The 22,514-nt window shown below is 49.2% G+C and overlaps 1 protein-coding gene across 1 annotated transcript in view; it reads left to right on the plus strand.

Annotated features, from left to right (window-relative positions):
- The window catches only part of CENPF (centromere protein F), a 67,331-nt gene extending 46,188 nt beyond the window's left edge, over positions 1–21,143 (plus strand). The window contains exons 15-20 of the mRNA XM_063919084.1: positions 10,066–10,242; positions 15,600–15,761; positions 16,309–16,468; positions 17,376–17,831; positions 18,436–18,623; positions 19,197–21,143. Coding sequence (XP_063775154.1) covers positions 10,066–10,242; positions 15,600–15,761; positions 16,309–16,468; positions 17,376–17,831; positions 18,436–18,623; positions 19,197–19,391 — 1,338 coding nt within the window. The 3' untranslated portion in view covers positions 19,392–21,143. The remainder of the gene's footprint in view (positions 1–10,065; positions 10,243–15,599; positions 15,762–16,308; positions 16,469–17,375; positions 17,832–18,435; positions 18,624–19,196) is intronic.
- Positions 21,144–22,514: the final 1,371 nt, after the last annotated feature.

Genomic DNA, 22,514 nt, shown 5'->3' on the forward strand with positions numbered 1-22,514 from the left:
TCACTGTCTCTCCTCTGTGTCACCCCTGTCTGTCCCTCCCCTATAGAGTGTAATCTCTTATCCTATCCCACCGCTCTATGCTCCTCACTCACTGTCTCTCCTCTGTGTCACCCCTGTCTGTCTGCCCCTCCCCTATAGAGTGTAATCTCTCATCCTAACCCACCGCTCTATGCTCCTCACTCACTGTCTCCTCTCTGTGTCACCCCTGTCTGTCTGTCCCTCCCCTATAGAGTGTAATCTCTCATCCTAACCCACCGCTCTATGCTCCTCACTCACTGTCTCTCCTCTCTGTGTCACCCCTGTCTGTCTGTCCCTCACCTATAGAGTGTAAGCTCTTCTCCTAACCCACCGCTCTATGCACCTCACTCACTGTCTCTCCTCTGTGTCACCCCTGTCTGTCACTCCCCTATAGAGTATAAGCTCTGATCCTAACCCACCGCTCTATGCTCCTCACTCACTGTCTCTCCTCTGTGTCACCCCTGTCTGTCCCTTTCGTATAGAGTGTAAACTCTCATCCTAATCCACCGCTCTATGCTCCTCACTCACTGTCTCTCCTCTGTGTCACCCCGGTCTGTCTGTCCCTCCCCTATAGAGTGTAATCTCTCATCCTAACCCACCGCTCTATGCTCCTCACTCACTGTCTCTCCTCTCTGTGTCACCCCTGTCTGTCCCTCACCTATAGAGTGTAAGCTCTTATCCTAACCCACCGCTCTATGCTCCTCACTCACTGTCTCTCCTCTGTGTCACCCCTGTCTGTCTCCCCCCTATAGAGTGTAAGCTCACATCCTAACCCACCGCTCTATGCTCCTCACTCACTGTCTCCTCTGTGTCACCCCTGTCTGTCTGCCCCTCCCCTATAGAGTGTAATCTCTCATCCTAACCCACCGCTCTATGCTCCTCACTCACTGTCTCTCCTCTGTGTCATCCCTGTCTGTCTGCCCCTCACCTATAGAGTGTAAGCTCTTCTCCTAACCCACCGCTCTATACACCTCACTCACTGTCTCTCCTCTGTGTCACCCCTGTCTGTCACTCCCCTATAGAGTATAAGCTCTGATCCTAACCCACCGCTCTATGCTCCTCACTCACTGTCTCTCCTCTGTGTCACCCCTGTCTGTCTTGTCACTCCCCTATAGAGTATAAGCTCTCATCCTAACCCACCGCTTTATGCTCCTCACTCACTGTCTCTCCTCTGTGTCTGCCCCTCCCCTATAGAGTGTAAGCTCTCCTAACCCACTGCTCTATGCTCCTCACTCACTGTCTCTCTTCTGTGTCACCTGTCTGTCCCTCACCTATAGAGTGTAAGCTCTTATCCTAACCCACCACTCTATGCTCCTCACTCACCGTCTCCTCTCTGTGACACCCCTGTCTGTCTGTCCCTCCCCTATAGAGTGTAAACTCTCATCCTAATCCACCGCTCTATGCTCCTCACTCACTGTCTCTCCTCTGTGTCACCCCTGTCTGTCTGCCCCTCCCCTATAGAGTGTAAGCTCTCATCCTAACCCACCGCTCTATGCTCCTCACTCACTGTCACTCCTCTGTGTCACCCCGGTCTGTCTGTCCCTCCCCTATAGAGTGTAATCTCTCATCCTAACCCACCGCTCTATGCTCCTCACTCACTGTCTCTCCTCTCTGTGTCACCCCTGTCTGTCCCTCCCCTATAGAGTGTAATCTCTCATCCTAACCCACCGCTCTATGCTCCTCACTCACTGTCTCTCCTCTGTGTCACCCCTGTCTGTCCCTCACCTATAGAGTGTAAGCTCTTATCCTAACCCACCGCTCTATGCTCCTCACTCACTGTCTCTCCTCTGTGTCACCCCTGTCTGTCTCCCCCCTATAGAGTGTAAGCTCACATCCTAACCCACCGCTCTATGCTCCTCACTCACTGTCTCCTCTGTGTCACCTGTCTGTCCCTCCCCTATAGAGTGTAATCTCTCATCCTAACCCACCGCTCTATGCTCCTCACTCACTGTCTCCTCTCTGTGTCACCCCTGTCTGTCTGTCCCTCCCCTATAGAGTGTAATCTCTCATCCTAACCCACCGCTCTATGCTCCTCACTCACTGTCTCTCCTCTCTGTGTCACCCCTGTCTGTCTGTCCCTCACCTATAGAGTGTAAGCTCTTCTCCTAACCCACCGCTCTATGCACCTCACTCACTGTCTCTCCTCTGTGTCACCCCTGTCTGTCACTCCCCTATAGAGTATAAGCTCTGATCCTAACCCACCGCTCTATGCTCCTCACTCACTGTCACCCCTGTCTGTCCCTTTCGTATAGAGTGTAAACTCTCATCCTAATCCACCGCTCTATGCTCCTCACTCACTGTCTCTCCTCTGTGTCACCCCTGTCTGTCCCTCCCCTATAGAGTGTAAGCTCTCATCCTAACCCACCGCTCTATGCTCCTCACTCACTGTCTCTCCTCTGTGTCACCCCGGTCTGTCTGTCCCTCCCCTATAGAGTGTAATCTCTCATCCTAACCCACCGCTCTATGCTCCTCACTCACTGTCTCTCCTCTCTGTGTCACCCCTGTCTGTCCCTCACCTATAGAGTGTAAGCTCTTATCCTAACCCACCGCTCTATGCTCCTCACTCACTGTCTCTCCTCTGTGTCACCCCTGTCTGTCTCCCCCCTATAGAGTGTAAGCTCACATCCTAACCCACCGCTCTATGCTCCTCACTCACTGTCTCCTCTGTGTCACCCCTGTCTGTCTGCCCCTCCCCTATAGAGTGTAATCTCTCATCCTAACCCACCGCTCTATGCTCCTCACTCACTGTCTCTCCTCTGTGTCATCCCTGTCTGTCTGCCCCTCACCTATAGAGTGTAAGCTCTTCTCCTAACCCACCGCTCTATACACCTCACTCACTGTCTCTCCTCTGTGTCACCCCTGTCTGTCACTCCCCTATAGAGTATAAGCTCTGATCCTAACCCACCGCTCTATGCTCCTCACTCACTGTCTCTCCTCTGTGTCACCCCTGTCTGTCTTGTCACTCCCCTATAGAGTGTAAGCTCTCATCCTAACCCACCGCTCTATGCTCCTCACTCACTGTCTCCTCTCTGTGTCACCCCTGTCTGTCTGCCCCTCCCCTATAGAGTGTAAGCTCTCATCCTAACTCACCGCTCTATGCTCCTCACTCACTGTCTCTCCTCTGTGTCATCCCTGTCTGTCTGCCCCTCCCCTATAGAGTGTACGCTCTCATCCTAACCCGCCACTCTATGCTCCTCACTCACTGTCTCTCCTCTGTGTCACCCCTGTCTGTCTGCCCCTCCCCTATAGAGAGTGTAAGCTCTTATCCTAACCCACCGCTCTATGCTCCTCACTGTCTCTCCTCTGTGTCAGCCCCTCCCCTATAGAGTGTAAGCTCTCCTCCTAACCCACTGCTCTATGCTCCTCACTCACTGTCTCTCCTCTGTGTCAACTGTCTGTCTGTCCCTCACCTATAGAGTGTAAGCTCTTATCCTAACCCACCACTCTATGCTCCTCACTCACTGTCTCTCCTCTGTGTCACCCCTGTCTGTCACTCCCCTATAGAGTATAAGCTCTGATCCTAACCCACCGCTCTATGCTCCTCACTCACTGTCTCTCCTCTGTGTCACCCCTGTCTGTCTGTCCCTCACCTATAGAGTGTAAGCTCTTCTCCTAACCCACCGCTCTATGCACCTCACTCACTGTCTCTCCTCTGTGTCACCCCTGTCTGTCACTCCCCTATAGAGTATAAGCTCTGATCCTAACCCACCGCTCTATGCTCCTCACTCACTGTCTCTCCTCTGTGTCACCCCGGTCTGTCTGTCCCTCCCCTATAGAGTGTAATCTCTCATCCTAACCCACCGCTCTATGCTCCTCACTCACTGTCTCTCCTCTCTGTGTCACCCCTGTCTGTCCCTCCCCTATAGAGTGTAATCTCTCATCCTAACCCACCGCTCTATGCTCCTCACTCACTGTCTCTCCTCTGTGTCACCCCTGTCTGTCTGTCTGTCCCTTTCGTATAGAGTGTAAGCTCTCATCCTAACCCACCGCTCTATGCTCCTCACTCACCGTCTCCTCTCTGTGACACCTCTGTCTGTCTGTCCCTCCCCTATAGAGTGTAAACTCTCATCCTAATCCACCGCTCTATGCTCCTCACTCACTGTCTCTCCTCTGTGTCATCCCTGTCTGTCTGCCCCTCCCCTATAGAGTGTACGCTCTCATCCTAACCCACCGCTCTATGCTCCTCACTCACGGTCTCTCCTCTGTGTCACCCCAGTCTGTCTGTCCCTCCCCTATAGAGTGTAAGCTCTCATCCTATCCCACCGCTCTATGCTCCTCACTCACTGTCTATCCTCTGTGTCACCCCTGTCTGTCTGTCCCTCCCCTATAGAGTGTAAGCTCTCATCCTAACCCACCGCTCTATGCTCCTCACTAACTGTCTCTCCTCTGTGTCACCCCTGTCTATCTGTCCCTCTCCTATAGAGTGTAAGCTCTCATCCTAACCCACCGCTCTATGCACCTCACTCACTGTCTCTCCTCTGTGTCACCCCTGTCTGTCTGCCCCTCCCCTATAGAGTGTAAGCTCTTATCCTAACCCACCGCTCTATGCTCCTCAGTCAGTCTCTCCTCTGTGTCACCCCTGTCTGTCTGTCCCTCCCCTATAGAGTGTAAGCTCTCATTCTAACCCACCGCTCTGTGCTCGTCACTCACTGTCTCTCCTCTGTGTCACCCCTGTCTGTCTGCCCCTCCCCTATAGAGTGTAATCTCTCATCCTAACCCACCGCTCTATGCTCCTCACTCACTGTCTCCTCTCTGTGTCACCCCTGTCTGTCCCTCCCCTATAGAGTGTAATCTCTCATCCTAACCCACCGCTCTATGCTCCTCACTCACTGTCTCTCCTCTGTGTCACCCCTGTCTGTCACTCCCCTATAGAGTATAAGCTCTGATCCTAACCCACCGCTCTATGCTCCTCACTCACTGTCTCTCCTCTGTGTCACCCCTGTCTGTCCCTCACCTATAGAGTGTAAGCTCTTCTCCTAACCCACCGCTCTATGCACCTCACTCACTGTCTCTCCTCTGTGTCACCCCTGTCTGTCACTCCCCTATAGAGTATAAGCTCTGATCCTAACCCACCGCTCTATGCTCCTCACTCACTGTCTCTCCTCTGTGTCACCCCGGTCTGTCTGTCCCTCCCCTATAGAGTGTAATCTCTCATCCTAACCCACCGCTCTATGCTCCTCACTCACTGTCTCTCCTCTCTGTGTCACCCCTGTCTGTCCCTCCCCTATAGAGTGTAATCTCTCATCCTAACCCACCGCTCTATGCTCCTCACTCACTGTCTCTCCTCTGTGTCACCCCTGTCTGTCTGTCTGTCCCTTTCGTATAGAGTGTAAGCTCTCATCCTAACCCACCGCTCTATGCTCCTCACTCACTGTCTCTCCTCTGTGTCATCCCTGTCTGTCTGCCCCTCCCCTATAGAGTGTACGCTCTCATCCTAACCCGCCACTCTATGCTCCTCACTCACTGTCTCTCCTCTGTGTCACCCGTCTGTCTGCCCCTCCCCTATAGAGTGTAAGCTCTCATCCTAACCCACCGCTCTATGCTCCTCACTCACTGTCTCTCCTCTGTGTCACCCCTGTCTGCCCCTCCCCTATAGAGAGTGTAAGCTCTTATCCTAACCCACCGCTCTATGCTCCTCACTGTCTCTCCTCTGTGTCTGCCCCTCCCCTATAGAGTGTAAGCTCTCCTCCTAACCCACTGCTCTATGCTCCTCACTCACTGTCTCTCCTCTGTGTCAACTGTCTGTCTGTCCCTCCCCTATAGAGTGTAAACTCTCATCCTAATCCACCGCTCTATGCTCCTCACTCACTGTCTCTCCTCTGTGTCACCCCTGTCTGTCCCTTTCGTATAGAGTGTAAGCTCTCATCCTAACCCACCGCTCTATGCTCCTCACTCACTGTCTCTCCTCTGTGTCATCCCTGTCTGTCTGCCCCTCCCCTAGAGAGTGTAAGCTCTCATCCTAACCCACCGCTCTATGCTCCTCACTCACGGTCTCTCCTCTGTGTCACCCCAGTCTGTCTGTCCCTCCCCTATAGAGTGTAAGCTCTCATCCTATCCCACCGCTCTATGCTCCTCACTCACTGTCTATCCTCTGTGTCACCCCTGTCTGTCTGTCCCTCCCCTATAGAGTGTAAGCTCTCATCCTAACCCACCGCTCTATGCTCCTCACTAACTGTCTCTCCTCTGTGTCACCCCTGTCTATCTGTCCCTCTCCTATAGAGTGTAAGCTCTCATCCTAACCCACCGCTATATGCACCTCACTCACTGTCTCTCCTCTGTGTCACCCCTGTCTGTCTGCCCCTCCCCTATAGAGTGTAAGCTCTCATCCTAACCCACCGCTCTATGCTCCTCAGTCAGTCTCTCCTCTGTGTCACCCCTGTCTGTCTGTCCCTCCCCTATAGAGTGTAAGCTCTCATTCTAACCCACCGCTCTGTGCTCGTCACTCACTGTCTCTCCTCTGTGTCACCCCTGTCTGTCTGCCCCTCCCCTATAGAGTGTAATCTCTTATCCTATCCCACCGCTCTATGCTCCTCACTCACTCTCTCTCCTCTGTGTCACCCCTGTCTGTCTGCCCCTCCCCTATAGAGTGTAATCTCTCATCCTAACCCACCGCTCTATGCTCCTCACTCACTGTCTCCTCTCTGTGTCACCCCTGTCTGTCTGTCCCTCCCCTATAGAGTGTAAGCTCTCATCCTAACCCACCGCTCTATGCTCCTCACTTACTGTCTCTCCTCTGTGTCACCCCTGTCTGCCCCTCCCCTATAGAGTGTAATCTCATCCTAACCAACCGCTCTATGCTCCTCACTCACTGTCTCTCCTCTGTGTCACCCCTGTCTGTCTTGTCACTCCCCTATAGAGTGTAAGCTCTCATCCTAACCCACCGCTCTATGCTCCTCACTCACTGTCTCTCCTCTGTGTCACCCCTGTCTGTCCCTCTCCTATAGAGTGTAAGCTCTCATCCTAACCCACCGCTCTATGCTGCTCACTCACTGTCTCTCCTCTCTGTCACCCCTGTCTGTCTTGTCACTCCCCTATAGAGTGTAAGCTCTCATCCTAACCCACCGCTCTATGTTCCTCACTCACTGTCTCTCCTCTGTGTCACCCCTGTCTGTCTGCCCCTCCCCTATAGAGTGTAATCTCTCATCCTAACCCACCACTCTATGCTCCTCAGTCACTGTCTCTCCTCTGTGTCACCCCTGTCTGTCTGCCCCTCCCCTATAGAGTGTAAGCTCTCATCCTAACCCACCGCTCTATGCTCCTCACTCACTGTCTCCTCTCTGTGTCACCCCTGTCTGTCTGCCCCTCCCCTATAGAGTGTAAGCTCTCATCCTAACTCACCGCTCTATGCTCCTCACTCACTGTCTCTCCTCTGTGTCATCCCTGTCTGTCTGCCCCTCCCCTATAGAGTGTAATCTCTCATCCTAACCCACCACTCTATGCTCCTCAGTCACTGTCTCTCCTCTGTGTCACCCCTGTCTGTCTGCCCCTCCCCTATAGAGTGTAAGCTCTCATCCTAACCCACCGCTCTATGCTCCTCACTCACTGTCTCCTCTCTGTGTCACCCCTGTCTGTCTGCCCCTCCCCTATAGAGTGTAAGCTCTCATCCTAACTCACCGCTCTATGCTCCTCACTCACTGTCTCTCCTCTGTGTCATCCCTGTCTGTCTGCCCCTCCCCTATAGAGTGTAATCTCTCATCCTAACCCACCACTCTATGCTCCTCACTCACTGTCTCCTCTCTGTGTCACCCCTGTCTGTCTGCCCCTCCCCTATAGAGTGTAAGCTCTCATCCTAACTCACCGCTCTATGCTCCTCACTCACTGTCTCTCCTCTGTGTCATCCCTGTCTGTCTGCCCCTCCCCTATAGAGTGTAATCTCTCATCCTAACCCACCACTCTATGCTCCTCAGTCACTGTCTCTCCTCTGTGTCACCCCTGTCTGTCTGCCCCTCCCCTATAGAGTGTAAGCTCTCATCCTAACCCACCGCTCTATGCTCCTCACTCACTGTCTCCTCTCTGTGTCACCCCTGTCTGTCTGCCCCTCCCCTATAGAGTGTAAGCTCTCATCCTAACCCACCGCTCTATGCTCCTCACTCACTGTCTCTCCTCTGTGTCACCCCTGTCTGTCCCTCTCCTATAGAGTGTAAGCTCTCATCCTAACCCACCGCTCTATGCTGCTCACTCACTGTCTCTCCTCTCTGTCACCCCTGTCTGTCTTGTCACTCCCCTATAGAGTGTAAGCTCTCATCCTAACCCACCGCTCTATGTTCCTCACTCACTGTCTCTCCTCTGTGTCACCCCTGTCTGTCTGCCCCTCCCCTATAGAGTGTAATCTCTCATCCTAACCCACCGCTCTATGCTCCTCACTCACTGTCTCTCCTCTGTGTCACCCCTGTCTGTCTGTCCCTCCCCTATAGAGTGTAAGCTCTCATCCTAACCCACCGCTCTATGCTCCTCACTCACTGTCTCTCCTCTGTGTCACCCCTGTCTGTCTGTCCCTCCCCTATAGAGTGTAAGCTCTTCTCCTAACCCACCGCTCTATACACCTCACTCACTGTCTCTCCTCTGTGTCACCCCTGTCTGTCTGCCCCTCCCCTATAGAGTGTAAGCTCTCATCCTAACCCACCGCTCTATGCTCCTCACTCACCGTCTCTCCTCTGTGTCACCCCTATTGCTGTCCCTCCCCTATAGAGTGTAAGCTCTTGTCAGCAGGTTTGTTTTCCCTACACTATGGCACTGCGTGTTGTTGGTATGTTGGCTTCATGTGCAGAAATGTTTTATATTCTCTTTTGCATTTTTTTCTTGTATTTTCGCGCTGCTTCTACTAATGTACTTTGTGTGGTGCTGCAGGTCCTCGTATAAGTAAAGGATACAAATAATAATGATTTAATGTTACAGTAACAGCAACACTACAGAAATAAAATCATTTGAAAAGGACGGATTCAAGAATCAGCAATGTAAATGTTTTGCTATAACCTTTTATAGCGTCTATCGCGGATGGTAGAAATATAAACATTTTATGGCAGGTTTTCTGCATGGGTAATAGATGCGTTTATTGCTGGAACTGCGGCTTTATTATGTATTACTGTTACAGCCGCAGTGTTTTGTTATTACCATTTTATGGTTGGAGTTTCAGCTTTTCTTTTTACGGTTGCTCCTCTGCGGTAGCCTCAGCCCAGCCATATTAGTAAGTGGAGGGATTTATATTGTGCCCTGAGACCAGGTTGCTGTGGTTACTCCACCGGGGACCTGCACGGGTGTGGTATGTAAGATCGACAGGAGTTTTTTTGGGTGTCGTTTTCTCCGTACAATGACCGGGAACCCCAATTAGTGCACAGTGTCCCCTCGCTGCGCTCGCCAGGCTTCGGCACAGGTTACTATTCCCAGTCGTCGTCCACATGGATGGTTAAGTATGAAAAAGTACAAAAAATGAAGAAAAGAAAAGTGAAAAACTCATGTCGACCTTCTGACCTGTCAACCTAGAGACCCTGTCGACCTAGAAACCTGAATCCCGACCTGCACACAGTGGTACAGGAATAAATCAGAAAGCACAAGTTTAGTAAACAATTTTGTAAAATGTATGATTATATAAATTAAGGCGGGGGAGGGGGGGTACTACCCCTACCACCTACCCCTACTCTGAGGCTTCTACCGGCGGGGGGGGCAGCTCTAGCAGTGAGCATTTCCATTGCACACTGCGCCCTCTGCTGGCTGACCCTTCAGGCGCCAGCGTACTCTTGTATATGTATATACTGTAACTCCCCGGCTGTCAGTCACAAACATTGGAACGGAATGACAGCTCTGGGCTGTTTGGGGCGTAAAGCCGGGCTGTGCGCCTATGAAATAGACCCAGGGGAGAACACAGGATTCATACTGTTGCTTTTTGGATGCAATTTAAAGTTTAACTTATATTTTAGATTGCAGGAGTACGCCCTGAGTACCGTCTTAATGCAACCCTCTATAAATAACCCTCTATGACTATATATATTACATATACAGAAGCAATAGTGTATAAATTGTGTGTATTAGCGTCTGATCTGCTGTTTGCAGGCTCTACTCCTGGCTGCTACCTCAGAAACCGCAGACATGGAGAAGACGGTTGCTGGCCTGCAGGGGGCGCTGGAGTCTCAGGCACAGCAGCACAAGGATGATATCATGGAATATGAGAATCGTCTTCTCCAGGCTGATTCTCGTCACCAGTCGCTCCTGGCTGATATGGTGAATCAGGTGAGCGCGTTATGTCTGCGTCACTTTATATCACAGGTTATGGAATAACGCGTTCTATGGAGGAGCTGCACTGTAAGAAGATCTGTGCTAAATAGGAATTTGTCTGGACGACCCGCAGAGAAGTGTTTATATGTCACCCTTAGGGTCAGTTATGAGGTGAGGGACAGGGTTCCCTTCTGTTTCTCCACATTTTTTATTATTAGCATTCACCAGCTCTGGTTTTGTCTATTACATTGTCCAAAAATTTTTTTTATTGGACTTAGACCACCAACCTGAGGCCCCCCTGCAAGTACCCAAGGCCCCCCGTTTGGGAACCACTGGTTTAAGGGTCTGTACTATAATTTTTCTGCTGATTGAAATTCCAAATCTTGGGGTAATAGCACTTTATTCCGTGCAGGGAGCCGGCATTTGGCCGGAGTTCTGACAGGAGGTCAGACGTAGTGCTCTGTGGTGTATTGTTGGTAGATAGGATAGCATTTATGATCTATGATAAATCCTGTGTTGCTGAGATAATGAATATCGGGCTTGTATACCCCATCCTTTTCTCTTACTATCTCCCCAAGAGGGGCTAAAATCCTTCCACTTTCCTGATTTGTTTCCTACTCTGACTGTGAAGTATAAATGTAATACGTTGTCATATAGGAGATCTCTCAGGCGTACGGTTAGACTATTCCTGTTTAGGAAACATTGAGTCTGCAAATACAAACAACCATAGAGGACTCTATCATCAGGAAGGCAGATAGGGCAATCTGCTACCGGGACTGTGATCGCCGTACGGTCTGTTGTCTCGTAGGTGCCCGGGTACGGCACATCGCGGACCGGCTAAATAGATTGTTGGGAGGGGCTGGGAAAGACCCGGCGGTCTTGGTGCACATTGGCACCAATGACAAAGTTAGTGGAAGGTGTGATGTCCTTAAGAAAGACTATAGGAACTTAGGCCAGAAACTAAAAAAAAAGGACATCTAAGGTAATGTTCTCCGAAATATTACCAGTGCCACGCGCTAGCCCAGGAGGGAGGCAGAGGGAGATCAGGGAGGTAAATGTGTGGCTCAGAGACTGGTGTAGGAAAGAGGGGTTTGTGTTCTTGGAACACTGGGCGAACTTCTCAGTCAGGCGCCATCTTTTTTCTTGTGACGGATTGCACCTGAATGAGGAAGGGGCTGCGGTGCTGGGGGGAAGGATGGTTAGTAGGTTGGAGGAGCTTTTAAACTAGGAGCCCGGGGGGAGGGTTTAGCTAGAGACTATGGGTCAAGCAGTGAGAATAGTAGGGACGGTGGTAGTGAGATAAAAGGGGGTGGAGAAGGGGGGAGGGAAAGTGCAGCCGGAAAGGGTATGTACATGGGTTCTATTAAGGGTGTTAAAAAAGGTATTGCTAAAGCATTAAATAATAACAATTATGTGTCATCATTACAGACTATAGAAAATGTATGGGACTTAAGGGAAAATACTTATGTCAGGGCGGTGAATTTAGATGGGAACATTGGGTTGACTAAAGAGAAAAGTAAGGTAGGCAATACTAAGTACGGTAGGGTTGGAGAGGGAGCGAGAAGGACAGTCTGTATCAGTAACTCTAGGGATGCACTAATAAACCAGGATAGGATATCTTTAAAAAAAAAAACTAATAAAGGAATCGCTAAACTAAAATGTATGCTTGCAAACGCAAGACGTCTAGCAGGTAAAATGGGGGAATTGGAATTGTTAGCATCAAAGGCTGAGTATGACATTATAGGTATTACGGAAACATGGTGGGACGACTCTCACGACTGGGTTGCTAACTTGGGAGGGGTATTCTATTTTCAGGAGGGACAGGGCTAACAAAAGAGGAGGAGGTGTATGTCTTTATGTTAAACCATCACTTAAACCATACCTAAAGGAGGTTATCTATGAGGAGACTGGCGATAATGTGGAGTCACTATGGGTTGAAATCTCGAGTGGGGGAATTGATGCAAAAAAAACTAGTCATAGGCACGTGCTACAAACAGCCGGATATTAGCATACATGAGGAAGAACAGCTATTGCAGCAAATCAAAACGGCTGCGGGATTGGGGGACATCCTTGTGATTGGGGATTTTAATTACCCGGATTTAAACTGGAGTAACAATTCATGTGCTAAAGCGAGGGGCAGCAGGTCCTTAAATATGTTTAGGGATCACTACTTGTCTCAATTAGTCGAGGACCCAACTAGGGGTAAAATTACCCTGGATCTAGTAATTACTAATAATGTGGACATTATATCAAACACTAAAGTTGGAGAGACTTTGGGTAACAGTGATCACTATATGATCACATTCAACATCAGTTTCAGGAAACATAGCTACAGGAGTTCTCCCAAAACTTTTAACTTTAGGAAGGCTAATTTCAGTATGCTTAGATGTGCACTTAACGACATAGAGTGGGAGGTTCTGTTTAATAACAAGAACACTTCGGAAATGTGGGATGTTTAAAAAGGGTTGCTGGATAGCAATATTCATAACTTTATTCCTATGGGCAGTAAACGCCGGAGTATTAAACTCAAACCGATGTGGCTTAACAAGAAGGTTAAGGCAGAAATGGATAAAAAAAAGCGGGCTTTCAAAGCATTTAAATCTAATGGAAAGGAGGAGTCTTTTAAGTATTACAAGGAGTGTAATAAGAAATGCCAAAAAGCAATAAGAGCAGCTAAAATGGAAAATGAAAAGCAAATCGCTATACAGAGTAAAACCAATCCTAAAAAGTTTTTTAAATACATAAACGGTAAAAGGTTAAAAAAGGAGAATATAGGTCCATTAAAAGATGAATTAGGAGAATTGATAAATGATGACGAAATAAAAGCGGAAATACTGAACAAATTCTTTTCATCAGTATTCAGCAGTGAAGAACTGATGGTGGGAGTAGAGCATAACAATTGTGACAGTAATGATTCATGGTTAGATACTTGTTTAAGCGAAGAAGTAGTCCGGGAGAGACTAAGCAAAATTAAGATTAATAAATTACCTGGTCCTGATGGACTTCACCCGAGGGTTCTTATGGAGCTTAGTTCACAACTAGCACGACCCCTATACTTGATTTTCAATAGTTCAATTAGATCAGGCGTGGTACCGAAGGATTGGCGTGTAGCTGAGGTAGTGCCATTATTTAAAAAGGGATCCAAAAATGTACCGGGAAACTACAGACCAGTTAGTTTGACATCTATAGTGGGGGAAATATTGGAAGGAATTCTAAGGGACGTCATACAGGAGTATCTACAGACCGCTAGGATTATTAGCAAGAACCAGCATGGGTTTGTGAGGGACAGGTCATGTCAGACTAACTTAATTAGCTTCCACGAGGAAGTGAGCAATAATCTTGATCAAGGAAAAGCAGTGGATGTGGTCTTCCTAGATTTTGCAAAAGCCTTCGATACAGTTCCTCACAGGAGACTGATGATCAAATTAAAGGAGATTGGCCTAGGAAAAACTATTTGCACATGGATAAGCAGCTGGTTGGATAGCAGGGTACAGCGAGTAGTGGTCAACGGGAAGTCCTCAACCTGGTCCCCAGTAGTCAGCGGAATACCACAAGGGTCCGTACTCGGACCACTACTGTTCAACATATTTATCAATGACCTAGAAATAGGCCTGGAAAGTACAGTGTCAATCTTTGCAGATGATACTAAACTGTGTAAGGTAATTAATTCAGAATTGGATGTGGAGTCCTTGCAGAATGATCTATCTAAACTTGAACTCTGGGCGTCTAAATGGAAAATGAGGTTCAATACAGACAAATGCAAGGTTATGCATTTTGGGACTAAAAACAAACTTGCATCCTACATATTAAATGGGGAACGCCTAGGGGAAACAGAGTTGGAAAAAGATTTGGGGGTATTCATTGATAATAGGCTTAATAACCATACACAATGTCAAAATGCAGTAAAGAAGGCAAGTAAGGTGCTAGTGTGCATAAAACGGGGAATTGAGACAAGGGACTCGGATGTAATCATGCCGCTGTATAAATCATTGGTACGTCTGCACCTGGAATATTGTGTTCAGTTTTGGGCACCATTGTATAAAAAAGACATCAGTGAACTCGAAAGTGTTCAAAGGCGAGCTACTAGATTGATTAAAGGCCTAGAAGGACTGGACTATAAGGAAATGCTTACTAGGCTGAATATGTATACACTAGAAAAGAGGCGCCTAAGAGGAGATAATATTAATATCTTCAAATATGTAAAGGGACATCACAAAGAGTTATCAGAGGAATTATTTATTAAAAGAACACAGTTTAGGACACGTGGGCACTCGCTGCGACTGGAGGATAGAAAGTTCTGAACGCAACGGAGGAAAGGGTTCTTCACTGTTAGGGCAATCAGGATGTGGAATTCCCTGCCAGGGAAGGTGGTAATGGCGGACTATGTAATTGGATTTAAAAAAGGATTGGATAAATTTCTGAATGAAAAAGCTATCCAAGGTTATAATACTTAAAATATCAACGTGGTTAATCCGGGGGTAACATGAGTTATAGTAGCTAACTAGTCATAAAACATTATTCAGCAAGTATGTAGAATCATCACAACTTAAAACAGGTTGAACATGATGGTCAATTTGCCTCTATTCAACCTCAAATACTATGTAATACATTGGGGGCATTACACCTCTCAGTCCTGGGAGCTCCACTGACCACCATCTACTAAATCATGTGCTAGATTAGGCTTCACCTAAATGTGTATTATTTACCCATCATCCCCACCCCTGTAACTAACAGAGGGGCAGATGTATTAAGCCTTGGGACGGCATAAGGAAGTGATAAACCAGTGATAAGTGCAAGATGATAAAAGCACCAGCCAATCAGCTCTTAACTGTTAATTTACATATTGGAGCTGATTGGCTGGTGCGGTTATCACCTTGCACTTATCACTGGTTTATCACTTCCTTATGCCTTCTCCAGGTTAATACATCTGCCCCAGAATCATGAACATTCCAGGACTCGCACATTTCAGGAAAGCTTTCCCACTTGTGCTGCAGCAGAGTTTGTCCCAATGTTGTAAACTGTGTGGAGTGTAAATGCAGACAAAGCTGCGTCACTCCCGAACAGCCACTGATTGCACAGAGCCACGGCCCTGGCGCAGACTGCGCTTATGTTACATATATCACAGCACTGTTGAACTGTCCCGGTTATCACTGGGACATAGGTCGTTGTGCTGGCAGTGGGGTGTTCTTCCATAAGAGCAGGGATTCCGCTAACATTTCAGGTTTTGTCACCTTTCATGTAAGTTGTGTCTGAGCGCAACAACAGACAGACTATTAATGTGGCTTTAACTGCTCTGTTGGGATGATAAAAATGAACACACAAACTTTGTACCGCACTTGTAATGGATGTAACGGATTTCTTTGTCTTTGTAGCACAAAGGAGACATTGATCTCTATCAGGAGAAGCTGACGTCGGCAGAAGCACATCTTAATGCACACAGGCAGGAGATTGACGGCTTAAGAGGGTGCAATGGGGAATTGAGTGAATCCTTGTGCAAAGCTCAGGAGCAGCTGGCAGAGCTACAGCGACTGAAGGCGAGTGGGAGCTTCGCAGCCGGGGGGAAAATGCGCCTTTTATCGCTTTACAGATACCACTTAAAGACATTCACAAACTGCGCTATTCGCTTAAGGCACTAGTTACATTACACGGCTGCTTAGTAACGTGTACTGTGTCTGTCAAAGCATGACGACACTTCCCACAGGGTCTGAAATATTATATTCTAGTTGGTAACTTGTCCCGTGAATAAAGCGACAATGCAGAATATTGATGGACTATTTCGGAGAATCTAGCCCCTCGACTCACTGCAGCGTCTGTAGTTACCTATGTGATGGCGCTAGCTCCCAGCGCAGTGATACGCTGCATTCGGATTTTGCTTCTGCGTGCAAAGCGGCTGCTCCCGATTCGTAGTTCACAAAATGTCTGGTTGCAGCGGAATAACACATTCTGCTAAAATTTGGTTCAGGACAGGAAATAACTGTGGCCTGCGATTGTGACGGATGCAGTACTTCCATATATTCTGATGTCGTATCTGTTGTGTAACTAGTTTGTCTACATTCACGATTATAAATCCTGGGTTTATAGGTGACCATTGATCAGGTCAAAAAGGAAAATGCTAAAAACTGTAAAAATTTCCGTCACTGGATGAGTTCGTGTAAGAAGCTGGAACAGGAGAAGGAGCGGCTGCAGCAGGAGATCTTGCAGCAAGAGGAGGCTTGCAAGGGCGTAATGCAGAAGCCTGCCGGTAAGTCGTTCTCTCCCCTGAATGCATTCTGCATGATTGGTTAGTCCCATCAGTGTAGGATTGCTCGATTAGGCTCGTCTGTAGTGTAGGATAAGAGTCTCTGCTTACCGGATCTCACTCTGATCCCGCCTAACCTCCCTCATACGTAACCCCCTGTATCCCCCCAATACCCCATCTCCTTCCATTACCCGTATGTGACTGTACACCAGGGCTCTCCCACCTATTGTTTCATACCTACCCTCATCCACTAACTTAGCCTGTTGGTATATGTTATCACTATACTTACATTTGTAACCATGTATATATGTTACTCTGTTATCTGTCTTGTTTCTTTGCTTTGTGCTTTGCTGTGGTGGTTTGTGGCACCTTACATGTAATGATAATATCCTGATCATATTACAGAATGTGTAGTCACTAATTACTTTGTATCCACCGGCCTCACTTCTCTACTAGTTTAGCACCACAGGGGCACATCCTGAATGCCCACCCAGGGGCATCAGATTCTCTCGAGGACGCACAGGTGCTGACAGGTTAATTAGCAGCACAAGTACAGAGGTCTCTTGTCTGTCCAATCAGCACCTGTATTAGAAGTCATCACTGAACTATTAGCTTTCCACGTGTCCAGCGTTGACGGTACAGGGAGAGAGGGTCCTGGGCAGGTGGGGGGTCCCTCGAGTCTTATTAGATGGGAAGAGGGAGGCTGGGGGATAATCTAGTGGGAGGCCGGGGGATAATCTAGTGGTTGGATAATAATGTGTTTTCCCTCTTTAGAAACTATTTCTTTGGTCGTTCGTTGTATCTCTGGTCGCCAGAGGTTTGTTCTGTATTGTTCATGCGTTTGTTTCACCTGATTGTAGTGCTACAAGTTGTGTTCATGTGGTGTTTGTGTTACGCTTCTCTTCTACAGATACAAACATGAACACCAGCGCCGAACTAAAGCAATGTTTGGAGGAGAAGACGCTCGAGGCGGATGAAAGCGTTGAGAAGTACTGCAATCTGCTGATCAAAACGCACAAGTTAGAGGACACTAACGACGCGCTTACAAAGCAGGTGACCTTCCTGACCTCAAGGCTGCGGGAAGCAGAATGCAAACAAGAGGACAGCACTCCGTCACCGGCATCTGCCGTCCCAATAAGCAAGTCTAGCAGGAGAGGAGGAAAAGGCAGGAGGTCCACACAGGGGCCCGAGAATACCGCACCGGGGCCCGGAAAGCAGGCTAATAAGAGGCAGAGAGAGTCTGATGACCCAGGACACACTCCCACAACACCACAATGTGTCACAAAGAAAGTGAGGAAAACTGGGACCAATACCGCACAGGAGGAGAAGTTTGAGCCCGAAGGTCTTCCAGAGGTGGTGAGAAAAGGTACAACGTGTTTGTAGGCTTTCTCAAATTGCCTATGTGTACATTGAGGTTAGAAACCTCAGAACTTGGTCCGATTCTCACACTGGGAGTACTGACCTTCCTGTCCTGGTTACACTCCGGCATTTCCATCCACCCTGCTTCTTCCCGAAGGGTAAATAATGGGCAGATCTGGCCGATTAGCCTATGTGGCTGGGGGCATGGTAACTCAGTCAGACGGGCATGGCTGGTGCTCAGGAAGACCCAGATCCTTGGAGGCACAACTGTGGCCTCCGCTAATAACCCTTCAGGTTGGCATCGCTTCCAGCTGCAATTTTGGACTCTTAGCGGTTTATGGCCAATGATGTATAAAACAACCTCATTGCCCACGGGCATTGCACCATACACGGGCACCTTATAAGGCATGGGTACTGGAAACAATAATGAGCAGGGGAACGGTTGTGCCGCCCGTAGTAATAACTCATGGCGTGATCTTTGTAGTTGTGTAGAGAATGAAGCCGGTAATGTCACCTATGGACGTATATTTCTGCACATACAGATTCGCTACGTTTGTATGTACGGTGGCTAATCTCCCATGCACCAACCTCCGCTTCCAATGTCTTTATAGGGTTTGCTGATATCCCGTCAGGAAAGCGAAGCCCCTTTATCCTCAGGAGGACAGCAGTGCCATTAAGGAAAAGCCCCCGTCTCCATTCACAAGCGAACTCTCCGTCCATTACCAGCACCCAGATGGATGATGTAGAAAACCTTGCTGATCCCGCCAGTCCGCCAGCAGGGGGCAGCAAATCACAGATGGTAAATCCGTGCACAGTGTTTATCATCTTGGAAGGAAGATTATATAGCATTAGTCTGCGTCAATCAAAGTAAATGCCGCCTGCATTAGCATTCGTGTTAAAGCGTAACATTATCAAAGCGTCCACAGCGGAGTGCGGTATACAGCGGATGCTGGTGCTGGACACCAGAGGGGAGCAGGTTAATGAGAAGTGGTCAAGGTTCCTAATTAATGTCGGAGATGACTGTATGAATTAAAATTCTACCAATGTTTCGGTTGTGTCGGGCTGGGGAGCTGTGATTTACGTGTCGGCATATGTATAGTCTAAAACCCCTCAGTGTTGGGCAGCTGTTACCTATGACATCGCAAGCCTAGACGCTATACCTGGGGAGTGCAGCGTGTTACACTGAGATACAGAGACGGACGTCCTGGTGTATCATCACTTACTGTAGTGGAACAGCGTCTAAGCTGCGCTCTGGCAGACACAGAATGCAATGACTGGAAACCATTCTCTGCTCAGACATGGTGTTATATATGTAAAATGTTGCAGTAATTGTGATTTATTGTATTAGTAACCAAATATCTTGTCATTACAGTCAAAATCCATAGATGCCAGTCTCCTGCGGTCGGACCTCGCACTGATGCACGTTTCATCCCCGCTGTCTACTCACAACAAGCTGACGAGCCGTGCTGCGGAGAGTCCCTGTACCGGACGATTGGAGGAGGACCGCGCATGTGTCGCACCTTTACACGACCAGTCTGAGGAGGAGGGAACGTGCCATGTCCAGTAACCCCTCATCAAGCGTTTTAGACTTTTTATTATTACTATTAACCTCTATTTATAGGGCGTTTACAGAGTACATGTACAGAAAGAGCGGCCTGAGGGGCTGATTCTGGGTCTGTCGGCAGTCGCCCGTCTACAACCTTATGCAAATGACTCCCATAAAGCCGTTCCCTGGTGTAGATCCGTGCGTCTGAGTGTGCCAGAACGGAGATGCCCGCTCCGTGTCAGTGGACGCAGAATTGCCGATTTGATGAGTCTTTAAATGCACCATCCACATTTTCACCAGCCCATAATATGGAGCATCTCCGTGCCTGCGATAAGCCACCTCACGATCACCGCCCACAAACACCCAACATATTCCAGAGACTGTGCGTCTCCTGTGCCCCTCCCCCCGAATCTGTGCGCACACTATCTGGAGGCATGCAAAGAAGAAAAAACAAACGCTCCACGGCGTCCGACATCGACTGTGTGTGCGCCTCATAATCCGGCCCAAAGCGCATAACAATACACTACAAACAAAGCTGGATTTAAGGCTCACTGAATCTGTACGAGTGCTGGCTGGAATCTGTAGTGCGTTTCATAGATTGTGGCTTTATCGCAGGGGGGGCAGGAAGATAGTAAAGCGTGAAAAAGGGAACGAGTGGTCAGGTAATTGGTTTAGTACACAGGTTCTCAAACACAATCCTCAGGACCCCAAACAGTTCATGTTTTCCAGTTCTCCCCATAGAATCACAAGTGCCGGGTGACCTCAAAACGTGCCACGTGCACTTACCAAAGCAAATAGGGACCTTCAAACACATGTCGCCATCTTTCATGAGACTGGAAATCTGCGTGCCATTGTCCGTTCATATACAGTATCGGTATCCGGCAGGCTGGGCGGACTTGCCCTGTGCTGGGCGTCTCCCGCATGTAAAAAAAAATTGATCGTAGATGTGCGTTTTCTGAATTTGGCCCAAGCGTAATAAATCGCATTACTCAGCACAGTCTCCCCGTGCGTCCTAGCAGAGTTGCGCTGCGACTAAGACACATTTTCAGGCAGGTTAGAGTAGTTTGGAAGTTGGCGGCTCACTCACGCCAGGCGTGTCGTGCTGGATGTACGAGGACGCATCTGTATGTCTGTGCCAAATTCTCCCCCTTCCATCATGTTACAGCAGAAATAGAGATGAAACGTAGAATGTGACGGCAGATAAGAACCACTGGGCCAGTCTAGTCTGCGCCATTCATCAGCGCAGCCTCTGTCTAGTGTCCGTTATAACGATACGTCGCAGCATTTTATATAGTTCCTCTGTGTCAGATGGCGGGGAGGGAGGGTACATGGATTGTGCCATCACAGAGCTGCCGGCCGCCGCCTCCAGCAGCGGAGCATGTGACCATGATAACATGCGTTGCGTCATTGCACCCGCTTCACTGGCGTAGTGGATGAGATCAGAGAGGGTGGTCTACTCTTCCCGGAGGGCTCCACCATGTTCAGGGTCTGGGAGGAATTGCCATATATACCTGGCATGTATTGCTGGTATATGTGGTACAGGCTGCATCGCACGTTACACAGCCGTCACTTGTCTCTGACATCGTATTGTATATTATGATCTCATTTTAGAACCCGCTTTGTATTATTTGTCAGTATTTATATGTTGTACATATTTCATGTTTTTCTACATTTTCCATATCTGTCGTTCTGATCACGTGTAATATGTTTCTGTGCGATCTAGAACTGCTATGTACTTACATTCCGGATTTCTTAAAAAAACATATATTTACAGATGTCTGTGACTTGTGTTTATTGCGCTGACGTGTTACGTGGGGACTGCGTGACGTACATGGGGTCTGCGTGACGTGGTATGGGGACTGCGTGGTGTTACGTGGGGACTGGGTGACGTGGTACATGGGTACTGGGTAACGGATTACATGGGTGACGGGTTACATGTGGACTGCGTGACGTGTTACATGGGGACTGGGTGACGGGTTACATGTGGACTGCGTGATGCTCCCTCAGATTAGTAACATATGCAAAACACCTGTGCTGAATTCTGCTGAACGGGGCAGTTGGTTCCGTCGCTTTACCTTATGGTAGTAACTACAAACCGTAGACTTGGCCGTAATGTAGATGTTGACATGTTAGCAGTTCGTCCTGGTGGTCTAGCGGTGACTTACCTTCTCCTGGTGTCAGATGTGTTTTCCAACTCAGACGTGCACTCCTCCAGGGTTCTGGTAAGTTTATTTTCTCTAACCTTCCCTATAGAAGCCTAACCCCAACCCCCCCTACAGTCTAACCGCAACCTCCCCTCCTGCAGCCTAGCCCCAACCTCTCCCCGCAGCCTAACCCCAACCTCCCCCCGCAGCATAACCCCAACCTCCCCACGCAGCCTAACTCCCAACATTCCCCCGCAGCCTAACTCCCAACATTCCCCCGCAGCCTAACTCCCAACATTCCCCCGCAGCCTAGCCCCAACCTCCCCCCGCAGCCTAGCCCCAAGCTTCCCCCGCAGCCTAGCCCCAAGCTCCCCCCGCAGCCTAGCCCCAAGCTCCCCCCGCAGCCTAGCCCCAACCTCTCCCCGCAGCCTAACCCCAACCTCCCCCCGCAGCATAACCCCAACCTCCCCACGCAGCCTAACTCCCAACATTCCCCCGCAGCCTAACTCCCAACATTCCCCCGCAGCCTAACTCCCAACATTCCCCCGCAGCCTAACTCCCAACATTCCCCCGCAGCCTAACTCCCAACATTCCCCCGCAGCCTAACTCCCAACATTCCCCCGCAGCCTAACTCCCAACATTCCCCCGCAGCCTAACTCCCAACATTCCCCCGCAGCCTAACTCCCAACATTCCCCCGCAGCCTAACTCCCAACATTCCCCCGCAGCCTAACTCCCAACATTCCCCCGCAGCCTAACTCCCAACATTCCCCCGCAGCCTAACTCCCAACATTCCCCCGCAGCCTAACTCCCAACATTCCCCGCCCCAACCTCCCCCCGCAGCCTAGCCCCAACCTCCCCCCGCAGCCTAACCACAACCTCAGTCTGCAGCCTAACTCCAAAATTTCCCCGCAGCCTAACCACAACCTCCCCTCCTGCTGCCTAGCCCTAGCCTGCCACAGCCTAACTCCAAACTCCTCCTGCAGCCTAACCCCAACTTCC

The sequence above is a fragment of the Pseudophryne corroboree genome, chromosome 4 (assembly GCF_028390025.1).
Source record: "Pseudophryne corroboree isolate aPseCor3 chromosome 4, aPseCor3.hap2, whole genome shotgun sequence".
Lineage (NCBI taxonomy): Eukaryota > Metazoa > Chordata > Amphibia > Anura > Myobatrachidae > Pseudophryne > Pseudophryne corroboree.